Source organism: Zosterops lateralis (assembly GCF_965231275.1).
Source record: "Zosterops lateralis genome assembly, chromosome: 1".
In the NCBI taxonomy this organism is placed as follows: Eukaryota; Metazoa; Chordata; class Aves; order Passeriformes; family Zosteropidae; genus Zosterops; species Zosterops lateralis.
Genome location: NC_139762.1, coordinates 147407432 through 147425406, shown reverse-complemented (window position 1 = coordinate 147425406; position 17975 = coordinate 147407432). Strand labels below are relative to the sequence as shown.

The 17975-nt window shown below is 34.9% G+C and overlaps 1 protein-coding gene across 1 annotated transcript in view; it reads left to right on the top strand.

The window, feature by feature from the left end:
* Positions 1-17975, top strand: part of TAF2 (TATA-box binding protein associated factor 2) — a 60105-nt gene that overhangs the window by 19360 nt on the left and 22770 nt on the right. Inside the window, 10 exon segments of the mRNA XM_083855166.1 lie at positions 2322-2457; positions 3471-3625; positions 5818-5932; positions 6033-6142; positions 6792-6857; positions 8826-9078; positions 12476-12616; positions 13953-14063; positions 15400-15593; positions 16120-16259. Coding sequence (XP_083711292.1) covers positions 2322-2457; positions 3471-3625; positions 5818-5932; positions 6033-6142; positions 6792-6857; positions 8826-9078; positions 12476-12616; positions 13953-14063; positions 15400-15593; positions 16120-16259 — 1421 coding nt within the window.

Sequence of the window (17975 nt, the reverse complement as noted above, 5' to 3'; positions counted from 1 at the left end):
AACCATAGCATCACTTAAATGTGAATTACAATTTGCTGTTCTTTGTAGATTGCAGAGTTCCCTTGTATGTAAACTGTGGGTATGTTCTTGTCTCTAGGAGATAATTTGATTTAAGGAAAGTATTTTCATAATGGAGCCTAAAACATTTTCCTCCAATATAGTCTATGCATTTCATATCTTTGTTCTGCTTGTTATGATACAGTTTCCTGCCAAATGTATTTGCAGCACAGCAGTTCCAATTAATAATAATACGAGGAAAATTTGTGCTAAGTAATAATCTCATTTTTCAGCTAAATTAGAAGTAAAATATTGTAATAAATCATCAAGGGGAAAAAAGAAAACAAAAACCCAACTTCCTTCAGACACATGAATTAATTTGTGTGCAAAACAAAGATCTCAGATTCTTCCTGTTTATGTCTGGTGTAGCACAAACACTGCACTTCAGACTGCTTGTTCTAAAAAACAAAATCCCAGAGCCTGGGAAAATGAAGGAAAGAAAACTGCAGATTAACTGCTGTATGGATGAAAACTTCAGAACAAAGCTCTGTGTGTAACCTTTTCATTTTGTGTCCTCCTCTCTCAGACTGTGGTTCTCTTCAGCCTTTGATTGTGCTGGTACCACCCTACTGTAAAAATGAAAAACTTCTAGAAATTCACGTAGATATATTTTGTATGGAAGAGGCTTAATAACCGGGTTTACACTGAATGGCTGGACCATGTTCAAGAGCATAAGCATTATAAAATTCTGTGGAAAAGCTCCTTCACTTTCTATTTCAAGAAATGTTCTAGGTCCATATTGGTAATCTTAACACTGTTTTTGTGCCAATTCAATAAAAACTGTGGAGTTACAATGATTGAAGAAAAATATAATCTGAAGAAATGTATTAATATTGAATGAACTACGAAATGTGACTGTCAAATGCAAACTTGTCTCAGTTTGTTCTGCAGTTAAATAATGTAACTGGTACCAAAATCAATCAACACTTAGTAAATTCAAAAAAGGACCTTGGGATTGTGGGTCCTGGCTCAGTTGTAATTTGCAAGAGAAGAATTTTATGAAAGTCAATCAACTGTATAATTTGAAGCTGGAGAAATAGTTTTTATTCTGAGACCAGATTATTATATAATGTCTGAGCCACAACCTCAGTTTCCTCCTTGAATTTCAGTTCTTTCATGGTGGCTAGTCCTTCCCTACCTCAAAATAGAGAAGTATTCAGAATAACAGGATAATTGTGATAAGGGGAACTTCAGCAGTTGCTTATGAACTACAAACAAGGAGTTAACCTATGTACTTCTTTTCACAGAATTACTGTATCTTAGAAGGGTAATACTTGCTTAAATTCAGAAATACTTCTCTTTTTGTGTCTTATTAAGATGTTTAAATAGATACTCGTGAACAAAGTCAAGGGATTCTCCCAGTAAATAGAAAGATGGAAAAGTTGTCAAGGTATTGCAGCTGCCTTGGCTCTTGCCATCTATTAAGGGCTGCAGATAAGGAGCTAAATGTTGATACTGTCTTGCTGGAAGATTTGCTAGTGAACCTCAGCAAACCTGGTTTCTTCAGATATTTGTTACTCATTCATGGAGAACTCAAATGTCCTGTGAAAAATACTAAAAGAAAAAACATAGCTAAGCAACGTAGAGTTGCCACAGACTTGGGTCATCAATAAAATTAAGTCAGACTGTTAATGATTTCTACTTCTCCGATAAGAGTCTCCTTAAAAGGCAGGAAAAAAGTTTTATTTTTCTCAAGGATTAAGTATTACCTGCCTAGTCTTTTTTGACATCTTATCTGATTTAGAAGACATCAAGTTTGTCAATATATTGAAAGATAAAGTTGCTAACTAAAATAAAAAGAAAGGAATTCCTTAGGCCCATCACATGAAGTGTTCTGTGGATTGTAAAACTCCTACTTTTCTTGAATTGTGACAATTACTTATTTAAATACAAAATACTACATGCAGTCACTCTTAAATGGAAGTGGAAAAGGAAGATTGCTGATTCATGAGTAGTTTCCAGACTCAGTCACAGGTTCCTTGCTCAGTTTGCTGGTGCTTTCACTGTCTCTACAGCACTACACAGCAGCTGTCATGTGCCATTAATCTCTGTACAGCCCTTGCTGGATGCCAGGTACATACACCCTTGTCACCTCTGGACAAGTGAGTGGTCATTTTAACTATGCCCATAATCTGTAACTACAGCAGTACAAGAAATCCTAAGTAGGTTTTGGTGCAGCTCTAAGATTGGCTGCTGGAGTACATTTTAAGTTTTATTCAATAAAATGAAAAATAGATGTTTTCTTTATCTTTTTTTTTCCCCAGCCCTGCTTCACATTTACATTTTTCTATCAAACACCCTCATACGCTGTCCTGGGAGTATTACACTATGTTCCAGTGTAAAGCACATCTTGTTATGAGACTGATTGAGAACAGAATTAGCATGGAGTTCATGTTACAGGTAGGTATTTAGATGCTTATGTGGAATATAAAAAACTCTTTGTCTTCAGTTGCATTTCTGTTCATTAAAGAGAGTTCAGAGAAGAACAGAACAGGTTATCATAGGATTGCTTTTGCAGTTTCAGTTTTAGCAGGACTGAACAAACATTTGGTCATTTGGGTTAGGATAAGGTTAGCTGTTATTCTTATACATAACTTACAGTGCTGCATATTCTCTTTAATCTTGAAGTCTTTCATTGGTTTGGTTAATTTTGATTCATTGTTCACACTGAAAGCCTGTTTTACGGTCCCTGACTTCTGTTGCTGTGAGCTAATCTGTGAAATTATAAAATAATGACAATAACGAGAATCCAGCTCTGTCATTATATAAGGTTTTCAGTGCTAGATGAAACTTAGATGCTTATATTAGAAGCATTTAAATAGAAGATTGTAATTTTATTCTGAAATACTGAATTTCTGCAGAACTTTAATTTCTCTTTACTAATTATCTTTTGTGACATACCTTAGAAGGAATAGGGTGCTACAAATAAACCATTAAAAAATGAGTGATATTTTCATATTGGCTTCAGGTTTTTGGAGGGTTGGGGTTTTTTTCCTTGGTTAGGTGTTATTTTTAAGGAAGACAGGTCTGTTATTGTGCTAGAGCTATGAAAGGTAGTTGTCAGGTTGAAAATACTGCAGAGAATCAGGTGAAATTTTAAATTCTGAAAAAGGAGATATAGTCAGGGATTTCTTTTACTGTAGATAGTTTTTGAAAGCTGGTGATTTTTTAATGGGTTTTGCATGTGCATATATGTGTGTAACTTTGAGAAAGATACATTTGAGAATTGAACATTTCTGATATGGTCAAGCAAATAATTTCCCGTAACGTCTTTATTTTGAAAACCTTTTTTTAAAGCCAGTTATTAGAAAGTGAGTTTATCAGCCTTTAGTTGCAATTCAATTAAAACTAAACAGAAAAGCTTACTTTACATATAAGTATTTAGGGAAAGTAATAACTTTTTATCATTTTAGGTTTTCAACAAGTTGTTGAGTCTGGCCAGTACTGCTTCATCTCAGAAGTTCCAGTCACACATGTGGAGTCAGATGTTGGTTTCCACATCTGGGTTTTTGAAATCTATCTCAAATGTCTCAGGCAAAGACATCCAACCTTTAATAAAGCAGTGGGTGTATCCTTTTTATTCTTGGTCTGGATTGTTAATACGGAGAATGATTTTTTTTTTTTTAATTGGCACTACTAAAAGGATGTGAAGAAGGGTATGAAATATCTTTGCATAAATCAGTTAAGTACATTATTCTCTGAATTAGATATATATGTGAGCCACAAGTCCACAGTCTTTTCATACTCCTTTGAATTATGCTGGGTTTTTTGCATGTTCTTTATTAGAAGGGATTTCGTTATTTTAAGTTTTCCTTTGAAAGAAGCACAGGAACTCTGCTGGAATTTAGGGCCAAATTATACTAAAAGGATTCCAGAGGACACTGCCCATAGAAATATGCTGAAGTTGGACACGGAAAATGCTATAGTCTGGTGCATTTTAATATGTGATTTCCAGTAAATCACCATGAAGTAAGTAACCTAAAGCACAGACTGTTAGTTTACAATATACTGTAATAGCTTGGTAGCTTATGTTAATAGCACAATTTCAGGTAAAATAAACCTCTGTGTGTTGATTCTTCAAATTTAAGTGATAATAGTCAAGAAACAGAGTTTCTTATTTTGAATTAATAGGAGGGGAAATTTGAAGTGGCTCCATTTAACAGGTTTAATTGTTAATTTATTTAATGTGACTCCAGGCTAGAATTGTACGTGACTGCAGCAAAAACATACCTTACTGTTGTAACAGAGAACAAAGGTAGATATTTTGAGCTGACTTAACAACGTTCATGCATCTCAATATCTTAACTAAAAAGCACTGTATGATTAGTATTTATAGAGTAATTTGAGAGGTTAGTATTTTATTTGCATCAGAAGTGTTCATAAAGTATGAATACACATTATTCTAATTTTCATACTTCGGCTGTGCCAAGCACTTAAGAAAAACACAACTTCTGTATTCACACTGCAGCTACACCTAAATGTCAGCATTACTGTCTCAGCTGGGTGAATCTTCAATAAATCTGTTCTACAAGGAAGAAGGAAATTGTACCTCACACATTTGCAGATTTTTTCACCTTCTCTATACTTTGGCCTCAAGGTTGATCCCTGTTAACCGTGACTTATATTTAATCCTACGATTGCAAACTCCTTCTATGCTTCAAACACTGCAATTTCTGTGGCAATGGATTTTCCATGTTGTAAGATCACAGCAGGTCTTTATGTTGTTTGAGAAGAGATCTTACTGCTATAACTAGTGCTGTCTTATGCCATTAGCAAGGGCTGTGCTGCTGCTGCATGTAAACCTTGTGCTCAAGAAATCACTAAAAATGTCCTAAACTGTACCTGATGACAAAGTCCCATGAAGGCAGCCTCCATGAACAGACCCAGTCTGAGGTATTTAGCCAAATGACTAAATTTTGGGGGGAAAGTTAATAACCCCTGTATAAGAAGTGTCTTTGAATATGGAAGCTCCTGCCTTAAATGTTGGGACATGAAAAAACAGATTTTCCTCCCTTGCTTTTGTCTCATATTTTCAGAGATTTGTGGGTATGTGCATTAGACTAAAATGCTTCAGTTTAGTGGTTTTGCTTACTATAAGTAACGTGTAGTATGTGTGTCATACAGAAATGAGTGATGAAATTATTCACAGGAAAAGTTTTCTTGAAGAAATCATTTCCTGGGCAAAATTTTAGGGTGAGATTGTCACTTTTTATCATTCATGTTGTTTGCTCTCATGTATATGTGAACTCATATACACACACACATGTGAATGCTCACATGACCCAGTTTGAAAAACAGCAATAAAATAATGAAGTTAAGGTAGTGTGGGTAGAAAACAGAAACTAATGTCTTCATTTTCTCCTTAGTTTTATTTAACTAAAATACATAGTAAAACCATATTGAAATTATTGAGGTCTTACACAATTACTTTTTCTGAGACCATGCCAAGGACATTGGATGTGGTAGAGTCCAGAATAGTTTTTCATAAAGAATGTCTTCGTCCTAGGTAGTTTTCATTGCACTTCAGTTTTTCTCCATAAGAGACATGATTGGACATTAAAGAACTATTTAAAGAAAAAAAAAATTAAAGAATGTAAAACCCCAGAATTTTGTGAATGAACATGATTGATTTCATTGCCAGATTTTCTTGGAATGAGAAATTCTAGGAATAAAGTAGCACAAAGCAAATGTTAAGAATTGAGAATTATGGCTTTTTGTAACTATTGCATTGTGCAGTAGAATTCCTATACTGCTTATTAGAGATCAGAGTGGAGTGGTAAAATTTTATGGTAGCTTTGCGTTTAATAGAAAACGCAATGTATTGGAATTGGAAATAAAACAAGATTACACGTCTCCTGGAACTCAGAAATATGTGGTAAGGTCCATTTTCCATATTTTACCTGCATGTTCAAGTATGATGTATACATTAATAAGCATAAGTTTAATGTTAATAACAAAATATTGTGAACTTGAAGGGTCCTCTTAAAGTGACAGTGCAAGAACTTGATGGCTCATTCAACCATACGTTGCAGATTGAAGAGAACAGTCTTAAGCATGATATACCTTGCCACTCTAAAAGCAGAAGGTAAGAGCTAAAATACTAACTGCAGGTATTTTTATTACGGATTTATGAAAACATACAGGACACTTGATGATAAATACATGCTTCTTCTTAATCTTACTAAATAAGATTTACCTGTGATGTAAGTGGAGAATTTCTTACTGTTTAAGGACAGCAAGAAACCTTACAGAGTTCTTAATTGTAAGTCATTTTGTAAAAGTTTTATGAAAACCTAACTTATGTAGAATGAGTTGAATGAAGACTAATTAATCAAATTATTCAAAGTGCTTTTGAATAGGAATCACAAATTAGAGGGAAGATAAATGTAGGCCAGAGGAATGCCTCAAGTGAAGAGAGTGCTGGGAATGTTAGGTCAACCTAAGGAACTAGAAAAGTGACATACTTCCCACAGAGTCTCTCTCCATCTTCTAATGCATTTTAATAATTACTTTGAATTTTACTTCTCAGACTTTTATGTTTATGTGTAATTGTAAAAATGGTAGGAGTAAAAGCTGTAAAATGAATGCATAGCTCAAATTTGTGAATATATTTTGCTGGAGAGAACATTTTTTTGCAGTGAAATACACAGAGTACTTTCGCAGTCTCAGACTTCATCTATAAACATATATTTGCCAGTCTGTTAAGCAATTTTTGTTTTACTCCTTTTTAATAGAAATAAGAAGAAAAAGATTCCACTGATGAATGGAGAAGAGGTGGATATGGACCTTTCTGCTATGGAGTAAGTTGGCTTGTTGGAGTTTCTCAGTGTGAGTGTGAGCCATCTTCCCCTTGTTTAAAGCATGCTGTTTTGAAGGATTGGATAATAAAGTTATACTTGATATGACTGACAGCTTTCAAGACTATCCCACATCTCTCTGTCTTTGCTGAGACTTTTCTGCTGTAGCTGGGGAAATGCTACAGTGTGTGTATGTGTGCAAAGTGTAAAAAATATTGGTTAACCAGTATAATCAGATTTTATAAAAAATCTTGGGCATGGTATGGTGATAATAAATTACTTGACTCCAACACATTTCCAGTGATACCTTTCAGCTGACTTCATATGTAAAATATAGACAAGAATTTGTTTGAAACAAAGTGAGAGCAATTTTCATTGGATCTTGATGAAGACCATTTAACTGCCACTAATACAGACAAGTTCCTGAAATCTGTAATTGCAAAATAATTCCTCTAGATTAAAAATAAGTGCTTCACACTGAAATCCACACTGACTTTAATTTCAGTTGGAACTGTTAAGCTCTGGAAACAAATTGTTGTTCAGTGTAAATACCTGCTCTGCCCTCCTGGACTTGGAGCCAGTTTTGTCCTCCAAAACAGTGGAGGTGTTGGCACCTTGTTTTCTGGCTGAGGGAAGTAAAAAATCTGCTCTTGAAAGCCAGTGGTGTCTCTTTGAAGAAGGATAGATTGCTTGTCACCTTAAAAGTGTTGCAGATTCTCATAAATTTAACCTCATCTAATACATGATGAGAAAAAAAAATTAAGATGTATTTACAGTGATCAAGTTATTGCTGTCATTGCCATGTGACAGTTGACATATATATCATTTAATTGTATTGAAGGATAATTACCCTAAATATTTGTGAGTATTTTTTGATCAGTTATGCTGAGGTCTCTGCTGTGTTACCCTGAGCTGAGACTTCAGTGATCTTAGAATGGCCTTTGGAGTGGGATGGGATTTTGTGCAAGACATTTGCACTTTATCTGATAACCTGATCTGTGGTGTGGTCATTCTGTTGTCCAGTTTGGACTCCTCTGCTTCAAGCGTCTGATGTGATGATAATGTGTATGATAATACACATTCTGTTTTCTAAATCTTGGTGTATATACTCTTTCACTGTTGTTTCTTTTCTAGCTACTAACTTGGTGGTAGTTCTAGATTTTCTACAAATGTATACAGAAATATGCATCATATTTATAATAATACTCTTTTCATCATCCAAACTTTCTCTTAATGCCATGTTGTTACTCTGCTTTTGTGATTTTTATGTGGAAAATGAGTAAGAGAATGTATTGCATAATTCATGCTTGTTGCTCCCATAAATTACTTCTGCAGTCATGGTGCTGTGTGAATACTAAAGTGTAAAATGTTTGTTTTATGGAATGGAATACAACTGGAATACAACTGAGTCATTTTATCTGTAGGATAACTTTAATCTTCATTTTTATCATAATTTTCATGGTAACCTTTGTCAGCTTTCAACATCATAGCATGTGAGTGGTTGTAAAGGAGTTTCACATCTATTGATTTAAAAAAAAAGTGTATTTACCATCAGATTTTCTTTCTTGGATTTTTTTTTCTTTGTAGTCTTTAGAAGGTGATACAGTGCTTATCAGTTTGGAAAATTGTAGTATCTGAGCATATAGACTTAAATAGACTGAGATCATACAGTAGTTTACTGTAAACAAAGATCTATAGATTAAAAATACTAAAATACTATATTCACTTTGATATATCAGAGGTTTGGACAGGTTGCCCCAGGAGGCTTTAGAATTCCCATCCTAGAAGCAGGAGATTGGAGCAGGAGACTTCTAAAAGTTCTCTCTAACCTATATTTTGTTATGGTTCTTTGAATTTAAATACTTTTCAAATACCTCGTAACAAGGTAATAATTGTCAAGTTAGAAGATCTTTAGAATTTCTGTAGTCTGGAAATTTTGTAAGCCATTGATGTTTTTTATGTCTGTCTTAGTGCTGATTCCCCCTTGCTGTGGATAAGAATAGATCCCGATATGTCGGTGCTGAGGAAGGTGGAGTTTGAACAGTCTGATTTCATGTGGCAGTATCAGCTGCGGTATGAGAGGGATGTGGTGGCACAAGAAGAAGCCATTCTGGCATTGGAAAAGTTCCCCACTCCGGCATCCCGGCTTGCACTGACTGACATCCTGGAACAGGAACAATGTTTCTACCGAGTGAGAATGCTGGCCTGCTTCTGCCTTGCAAAGGTGAGGTGCTGTGGATGGGAGAATGGGAGGAAATCTACTAGACTTTCTAAATGGCTGAAAATGGGTCAAAACTCATCACACTTCCTAAACTGGCTTGATATTTAGCCTCTTAAATGTATTTGCCAAGTATTTTTAACATGACTGATTTGAAAGGAAAGTTTTATTTTAGTCTGTAAATGGAGACTGCAGAAAGCTTTTATAATTGTCAAAATTGAGATGTCAGACATGAAAACCACAAGGGATTTTTCCACATTTCATTAAGTGGCAGAAATAAAAGACTTTTGTTTAATTTTTTTTTCAGAACCCAAAGTATATTTTTTATTATTTTACTGGGAGTTTCCTTGGCCAGTCTGTTGAGAACTCTGAAGTGCTGAAATTCATCTTTTTCTAATTGGACTTCAGATTGCTGCTCTATATCATTTCAGTATGAATAGGGTCACAAAATAAACATCAAGTTGGGCTACAATTAAATATTAAAAAGCCAAATAATTTCCTTGAAAATGGAGGATTTTTTTTTCTTAGACATAAAATTAACATTAAAAAAGAAAATTAGTAAACCCCTAATTTTACAACAAGTGTGTGGAAGGACAGAAGAACAAGAATTTCTAAAACAGCCTATTGGTGACTTTTATGGACATGAAGACATACTGATTGACCATTTGTAGAGTTCAGATTATTGACATATATCTTTCTTTCTGCTGTTGGGAATAATTTAGTTTCTGTACAGAAATAAAGCCTTCAGCCATATTTTGAAAATAAAAATCCCAGTGTTTTTGACAAACTATTTTAATATTATGAAACACTGATATGAAACTGTCAGTGTATATTCTAGTGCTGCCAGTATCCAACTTAAAATATGCACTTTTATAACAAACTCACTTGGAATATCTAATAGTATATATTCCACAGGGAAATATTAAAAGAGCAGTTGTTGCAACATTTAAATGCTATAGTTTTTTCTGTCTTTAACTTCTTAGGCAATTGGGCTGCAGATAATCATTGGCGGTTTTGTTCAGTTGTAATTGTATCGAAAATCTTGGGTCTATGGATAAGGTGGTTGACTTGCAGAAAAGAAGATAAGGCAAGCAAAAATTATGGCTGTGACACTAAATCAAGGTGAAGGAGCATGGCAGAACAAAGTTGTAGATATGTTTATGTAAGTTACCTGGAAGAAAAGTGTAATAGATTCTATTACTGATTCCAACATCAGGACTTTAATAAGGATAACTTCCTATTGTTGTTGAGTTTCATTTTCTCAGGCTATAAATATTCAGGATTTGTATTCTTTACTGAAAAAAGCTGTCCCTCGTGATAATTCTGGAGGAGGGGTCTTTTTTGTTGATTTACAGTTTCTAGCTGGGTTGTAGTTACTGTTGTCAGATATTATCTGTGTACTCATGTTGATACAGAGAAATTATATGTGACAATGCAATTATCAAACTGAATTTGCTACACTTTCTTGGTATACTTCATTGTTAAACAGGACTTCAGTCTCTCAAGCAGTGAATTATCCAGGTGACATATTAAATCTTCCTTTATAAATTAAGAGATACGTGTGAACATGTGTAAACACGATGTGCTGAGTCCTTCAGGACAAATAACAAATACAGAGAAAGAAGAAAATAATGTCACAATCTTAATTCCTCAGAGTACAGGGACTGATTTCCCAGTTCAGATCCATTGCACTGTAGGTGATGTGTTATAAACTCTGCAATAGGAACACTACCAGCACAAACTTCCCCCTCCCAAACATTGAGGAGTTTCATAGATGTGCATGAGAGTTACACCTTAGTCTGTATTTTTATGCTGTACTGAATTCAATGATGCAGAAATGGAGTGTGCCTCCTGCCTTTTTAAGTAGAAATAATGCAAGATAGATCATTCGTGCTACTGTATGGGGAATGGGCAGTTACAGTTCAGAATGTGTAATGTTTCAGTAGAATAAGTAGAAAAATCAGATTCTGTCAATAAAGAGAAATTCAAATGAGTCACAACACATGATAAGACCAAAAAAATACTGAAAATATGATGGTTTGACTACTATTGATTTTAATTGAAAATAGTTGTTCATCTACAGAGTTTGTGAAATCAAATGCTTACACTAAGAAATTAATATTTAAAAATGTACATCCTGATATTAATGCAGTAGTGAATATCTTGTAAACATAGTATATACTTTGAAATTTTAGGGATTAGAGTTTTACTGGACACTGCTACATAAATTTCATATTTGTAGTTTTAAGTTCTTTATCATAGTTTCTAAGCAGTCTTTGGGATTGATCTTCCTCTGCAGGAAGAGTTATTGTAGCTTTCAGAAAAAGCTGTACCTGCATTTTTAGTTCAAACATTTCAGTTATTGCAAGGGGAAGATGGATTGCAGTATTTTCCCTCTCTGACTTTCCTTTGAAGCCTGGCTTATTGGAAAAATGGTTTTCAATAATAAAGCACCACTTTCCCACAAGGACATTTGTGAAGTGGGTTGCTGTGCGTGTTCAGATAGCCTCTTGTTTTCCTTCACTTACTGCATATGTAATAGCCTTTGAAGCAAGTTACATAATTTAGAAGGAAATCATCGAATTCAGGTTTTCCTTTGTAAGAAGAGATTTTTCCTTAGTTTGTGGTGGATCTGTTACAATGGGAATTCCTGCTACACTGTAGGGTTGCATTGGTCCCATTTGTTTGTGTGCACATACAGATCAGGCAGATGAACCACCAGCAGGCACAGGTGTTCTTGTCTGCAGGCATTCAATACTCCATACAGCAAATGTTGAAACCCACAATGCTGGGAAGGCACAAAAAGCAGTTTTGTCTTTGTGAAACTTTAACTGTCTTACAGCAAGCAGACTACAGCAATAAATTGTTCTCAATGCACAGTCTTTTAGTAAATGACAATTAAAGTTAGAGGGAGCTGCCTTGTCTTTAACTTTAGGGGTGGTCTTTTATTCTTAGGGTGGCTGAGGCCTGTTTTAAAGTCTAGGCTGAGGTTACTGGCAGGGTAAATTTGGGAAGTTGGTATTGCAAAATCCCCTTCCATCGCTGGCGTCCGTAGAGTCAGAGAACTTGGCTTAGTAAGCACAGAATTTTCATCTAAAATATATAAAAGAGAAAATAATGAAGAACAGAAGTTTATCATGGAAGGATAGTTAGTTGCAGATGTCTTCCAAATGGAACCATTTCCATAAAACTTACCTTTAATGTAGAGAAGATATATTAGGAATGACAATGAAAACTTAGCTAATATAAGATAATACAGTCATGAAAGTAAGTATCTATTTAAAGGAGAGAATGTTCTTGGCAATTATCCTTTTTGATTATGGGAAATGTGTATTTTTCTACAGCCAAACTAAACTTGCAGTGGTCATTTTAATATGATTTCCCTTCCCCCCTACTTATTCAGATTGCAAATTCCATGGTAAGTACGTGGACAGGACCACCAGCCATGAAGTCACTCTTTACCCGAATGTTTTGTTGTAAGACTTGTCCAAACATTGTGAAGACCAACAACTTCATGAACTTTCAGAGTTACTTTCTTCAAAAGGTAAAATTTATTTTTCTCAATGAATGTTTTGAAAGAATTGTCAAAAATTCAAAAATGTTTCTACAATTGATAATTACAGGAACATGGATAGCACAAACCTTATTTACTCTTTAAGAAAAAACAAAGTAACTATTTCTTTCTCATATGGCTTCAATTTGTTTCATATTATTAAAAATCAACAAATTCTTAGCTATTTTTGCTTAGTAGCTGAAGTTAAGTTAGCCATTTCTTCAGGAGAATGGAGAATTATATATTATTATATAATTACTTGCAAGTATTTGTGAGCTCATTCTTAAATAGGACTGTAAGGAAGATACTAATTTTATCTTTTAGGTGAATTCAGCAACTGCCTTTATTCTTTAATAGCAGTTACACCATACTGCAAGTAAAATCTTATTACTCTTAAATTGGTGGGCTTTTTAGTTCAAGACATTGCATAATTCTTCTTACCCTCTTCTTTCTATTGTCAACATCACATACTGCTGCTCTTTATTTTGGTGTTAGCACAGGATTTTTTTTACTGTAACCTATAGTTTTTGGTTGTTCATTGTATAATAAAATTAATTACAGTACTCTTCTCTCAAGATTCACTTGACAGGGTGATTGAGTTCTTATTTAATAGATTTCATATTGCTGATTTTATAGAAGACTCAAATTTTGAGTTTTTTTACTCTGTCCATAACTGTTTCATCCTTTGTGTCATTCTTGGACCTTCTTTTTGTGTTTTTCTGCTTTTTTTGTCATTGTTCATTCTTTACCATTAAATCTTACATTTTGCCTCCTTTTTAATCCTGTGTGCCAAGTTTGTAGATCTAGAGTAAGATTCTTAAATCTCTGTTGGGTGGAGCTTGGTGATTTGCTTAGCTCATTCTAAAATAAGTACCTAGAGTAACAGCTGCCTGGCTAATAATTCTTCAGACTTTGCTATTGGGTCTCTATGTCTCAGTGAAAGTGGAAGCTTAGACAACATGTTCACATGAAAAGACTCAAATTCAGTACCTATCTCAAAATAGATTCCATCATCATTTTCTGTGTCATGGTTTTTCATTTGATACCTTTTTAATAGTATCTTGACTTGGGAGTCTGGTTTTGGATATACTTTTTTTATTTGAAATGTCTGTACTGTGACTAATTACTGAGCAATAACTGTATAGCTTATTTGATCTGAAAATTCTATAGTACATGGTCTGACTTTCAAAAAGTATGTAAATACAGCTTTTCAGACACCTGCTGTTGTAAATTTGTTAATTGCTGATTTTCAGGATGTTCCTCTTTTCAGGGTGTAACTATCATTTCAATAATATAAAGAGTGATAATAATTAATTTCATTACACAGACTATGCCTGTTGCCATGGCCCTTCTGAGAGATGTTCACAACCTTTGTCCTAAGGAGGTTTTAATGTTTATTTTGGATTTGATCAAGTATAACGATAACAGGAAGAATAAGGTAAAGATTGTGTTTATTTTAATCTCTGATTTTTTTTTTAATGAAAAATATTTTAGTTAGTACACTGCATGATGTTTGAAGTCACTACTGCAAATACCTAGCTCAGAGCTGATGAAAAGGTGATGCAGTAAATGTTAGAGAATGTTCTGTAGGTGACATTTGTATGGCAGCACTTCTTGGATGTTTCAAATCTCTGTGCGCTTGTTACTAAGGTCCTGCTTGTCTTCATTCGCACATACACTTCCCTTGCTTTACTCTTTTTTATTCAAAAGGTGCAAGTGTTTGGATAAAATGTAGCATGAGAAGTTAAACACTTTTTTTTTGATGTTTATTTCACCTTGAGAGGAGTATTTGAAAAAGCAAGGAAAGGAAATAATCTTTTTTTTTTTAACACTATACAGGACTCTGGAATTCTGTGTTGTGAGTATCAGTTCTAGCTCTCAGAACTGGATTGTCTTCATCTGGTTAAATAACAGGCAAACCACAGGTTAATATTATTCCATTGCTAAACTGAACCATTTGAGTTGGAAATGTTGCCACCCCGAGTTCCTTCCCACACAGACCACTTCTGAAAGATGATTAAATGACCTTTAAGATCTTGAGATGATACAGAATTCCATCTCTGGAGCTAGGAGCCTAGCATAATCTTTCCATTTAAATATCCAAGGTGAAGTGGAACCAGTCTGAAGTCTCTTAAACTTCATTTTTCTTGTGTGTAGAAAACTTACTGCAACAAGACATGTGCTGTATGTTACTGAAATAAGGATGATGGATGGGGGGAGGTAGAGAGTTGGACACCTAAATACAAGGATCAGTAGCATCAGCAATGTGCTGACATCTTCTTACCACTGGAGTGACTCAGCTTCACGTTTCCATGTGTCCCTTCTAGATATGTTTGACATCTGCTGGATCTGACAGATGTTGGGTTTTTTTAGGTTAAAGTAACTAATATTCAAATCCAGTACTTCTTTCTGCTTTTTGTAAATTTTATTTTTATATGTTTTGCTGCTTACTAACACAACCGATAGATTCCAAAGACAGCATAATGAAGGGGTGAAAAACTATGAGCCCAGGTAAGAGGGCTGGATGAAGTAGTAAGATTTTCTTCACTAAACAGCAGCGAGCTTATTAATTTGCTTCAGAAGCTCATGAAGTTGATGGCTGGATTAATGGTATGATTTTCAGAACCATTTTTTTCCTGTTTTCCTTTCTCGTGCATTTTCTCCCATGGTCTTGGTTTTAAGATTTGTTCTGTAGCAGGGCTTAAGCATTTCTTAGCTTTGAAAGGATATATATGTTGTTATAATTTCTTGTGTTAACTATTGTTTTTATCTAGTTTTCAGACAACTATTATCGTGCCGAGCTGATTGATGCCCTGGCCAACTCTGTGACTCCTGCAGTCAGTGTGAACAATGAGGTTCGAACCTTGGATAACCTAAATCCTGATGTACGACTTATTCTTGAGGAAATTACCCGTTTTCTCAATATGGAGAAGCTTCTTCCCAGTTACAGACATACTATCACTGTCAGGTATGGTTCAATGGGGTTTGTGTACTTTTCTGTAGTTAGCTTTTGAGATTTTAGCTGGTATGTCTTAATCTTAAAGGTCAAATTCCTTTCAAGTTTCAAAAGCTGATAATGGAAATTTGTATTGATTGCTTTATGCTTCAGCATTAATTTTTGTCAGTGTAGACCTTTAGTAACAATCATAATTTGAAGATCCTGTGCCTCTTTAAGAAGAGCATTTGGGATTTTTTTTCCTTTCACAACAATAACTGTAGAGTGTGCAACATCATCTGAGCTGTGTTTTCTCTAAGTTATCATGGCTCTACTGAAACCAGGCAATGGATTTGACAGGGTGGAAAATTTTGTGTTTCTGCCTAATGCAGAGATAATAAGAGCTGTGTGTTAATGCAGTAATTGTAACATGTTAATCATGTTAATATGGATAACAATTCAGCAAATTTGCAATACTTGATTTGAGGAAAGTAATTTTATTTTTCTTGACTGGTATTCCATAAAGCAGATGTAAATTTTCTTCTTCTACCATTTCTAGCTGTTTAAAAGCAATTAGAGTGCTTCAGAAGAATGGTCATGTCCCAAGTGATCCTGCTCTCTTCAAGTCCTATGCAGAATACGGGCATTTTGTCGATGTCCGAATAGCAGCACTGGAGGCTGTTGTTGATTATACAAAAGGTAGGTTTTTTCCAAGTATTTTGACATTTTATAACAATTCTCATACAAATGTAATGCTTACCTCATTAATATTAGGTTAAAATAGTGTCCACCAGGAGAGCTTGTGTGGTGACAGGTGTATTAATAAGAAACTGAGATTTCTCTTATTGTTTTGTCCCAGCAAGTACAAGCGTTATGAAGATGTGCTGAGCATTGTTTCTCAGTGCTTTGCAAGTTGAATCAGGTACCAATGTTTTGAAATAATGAGTGGCAGAAAGGAGATTTGGTGATTTGTCTATAACACTTCAGTGGCTTTGATTTAGTCTATTTCAGCCATAATTGTTAGTCAAAGAAATTGATTTTGCTTTACCTTCTTCTTGATACCCTAAATGTGCTTTTTGCATGCATCTTGTGGTTATGAATTTTGGAAACTTAGATTGTTGTGGAGATATTTTGGCTGATTCTGTTTTGTCATTCCTTATACAGAGCTGATGCTTGTGAGATTTTCACATTCTTCTATTACTGGCTTTATCCTAGTTGACTGTTGCAGGTCCATGAGAAAAAAAACCCTGGACAGTTTCTTAAATGCTCTGTAGTTGATACTCAATCCTGACAGATTTCTAATGGCAGTTAGAAATTACAGCTTCAGTGATTTGCATTACGTAAAGTTAATTTAGCATTATATTGTCCTGTTCATTTATTTGGGTTAGTCTTTCTTTGTTCAGCAGATTTGTAATACTTTTGTGTTTGGAGGTTTATACCTTTCAAAGTGGACGAATCCTTCAGTTCTTCCTCTGTAGCAGACAGGTGGATCTAGATTTCTAATTATTCAGTCTCAGATTTCATGGGTTTGTTTTGTTTTCAGGGTAAAGGAGAGTTTCCTTTGCTTCTTATGTGAATAATTATTTTCTCCTTTTTATTAAGGGCTGTATTACTTTGACGTTACTTCTGTTACTCTATCCAGAGACTTCCTAAACTAGATAAGCAGTGGGAGGTTTTAAGGCAGTCGGAATCCTTGAGTGAATGGATTTGGTGAAACTCAGGCATCCAGTCACAGACTGAAACCAGGCTGTCATTCCAAACAGCTGATAACTGAGGGAGGCTGTGCACCCAGCAGCCTTCAGGCTCCCTCCTGTAGTCCACCAGATCCTGTGTATCCTTAATTCACTATACACAGACCACTTGCTGATCCTGTGGGTGATACACAGCTAGAATTCAGAACTGTGCTAATGCTATGCAATTCTCTCTCTTTTCCACCCATCACAGAATGTTAGTGGAAATATTTGCTGGAGAATAGAAAGCCTACTCATCAGCTCTTTCCCTTTAGAACAATCTTCTCACTAATTCATCTCACCCTGTGGAAAGACAAACCGATAGAAATAATGTTTTCTCATTAAATTCTTGACCTTTTATGGATGGTATTTATAGTTATTAACTCACTCGAATAAGGAAGTGTTTGTACTACAAAGTAATGAAGTCCACCTTTAAAATAGCTGATCAAACGAGGTGCCTGTGTAGGGAAGATAATAGAGTAAGTTGCTTGAAACCTACAGGAAGCTAAAACTTGAATGGTGAAAAGTAATATATTACTTGAAATCAGTGGTGGGGCTGAACAGGGTTTTTGAGCCCACTGTGAGATCTGATAATGACAGACTAGAATACTGCTGTACCTAACTGCCTTGCCCCTTTACACCAGCTTTTTCTCTGATGCAGAGGTAGAAGATGCAAATATCTATC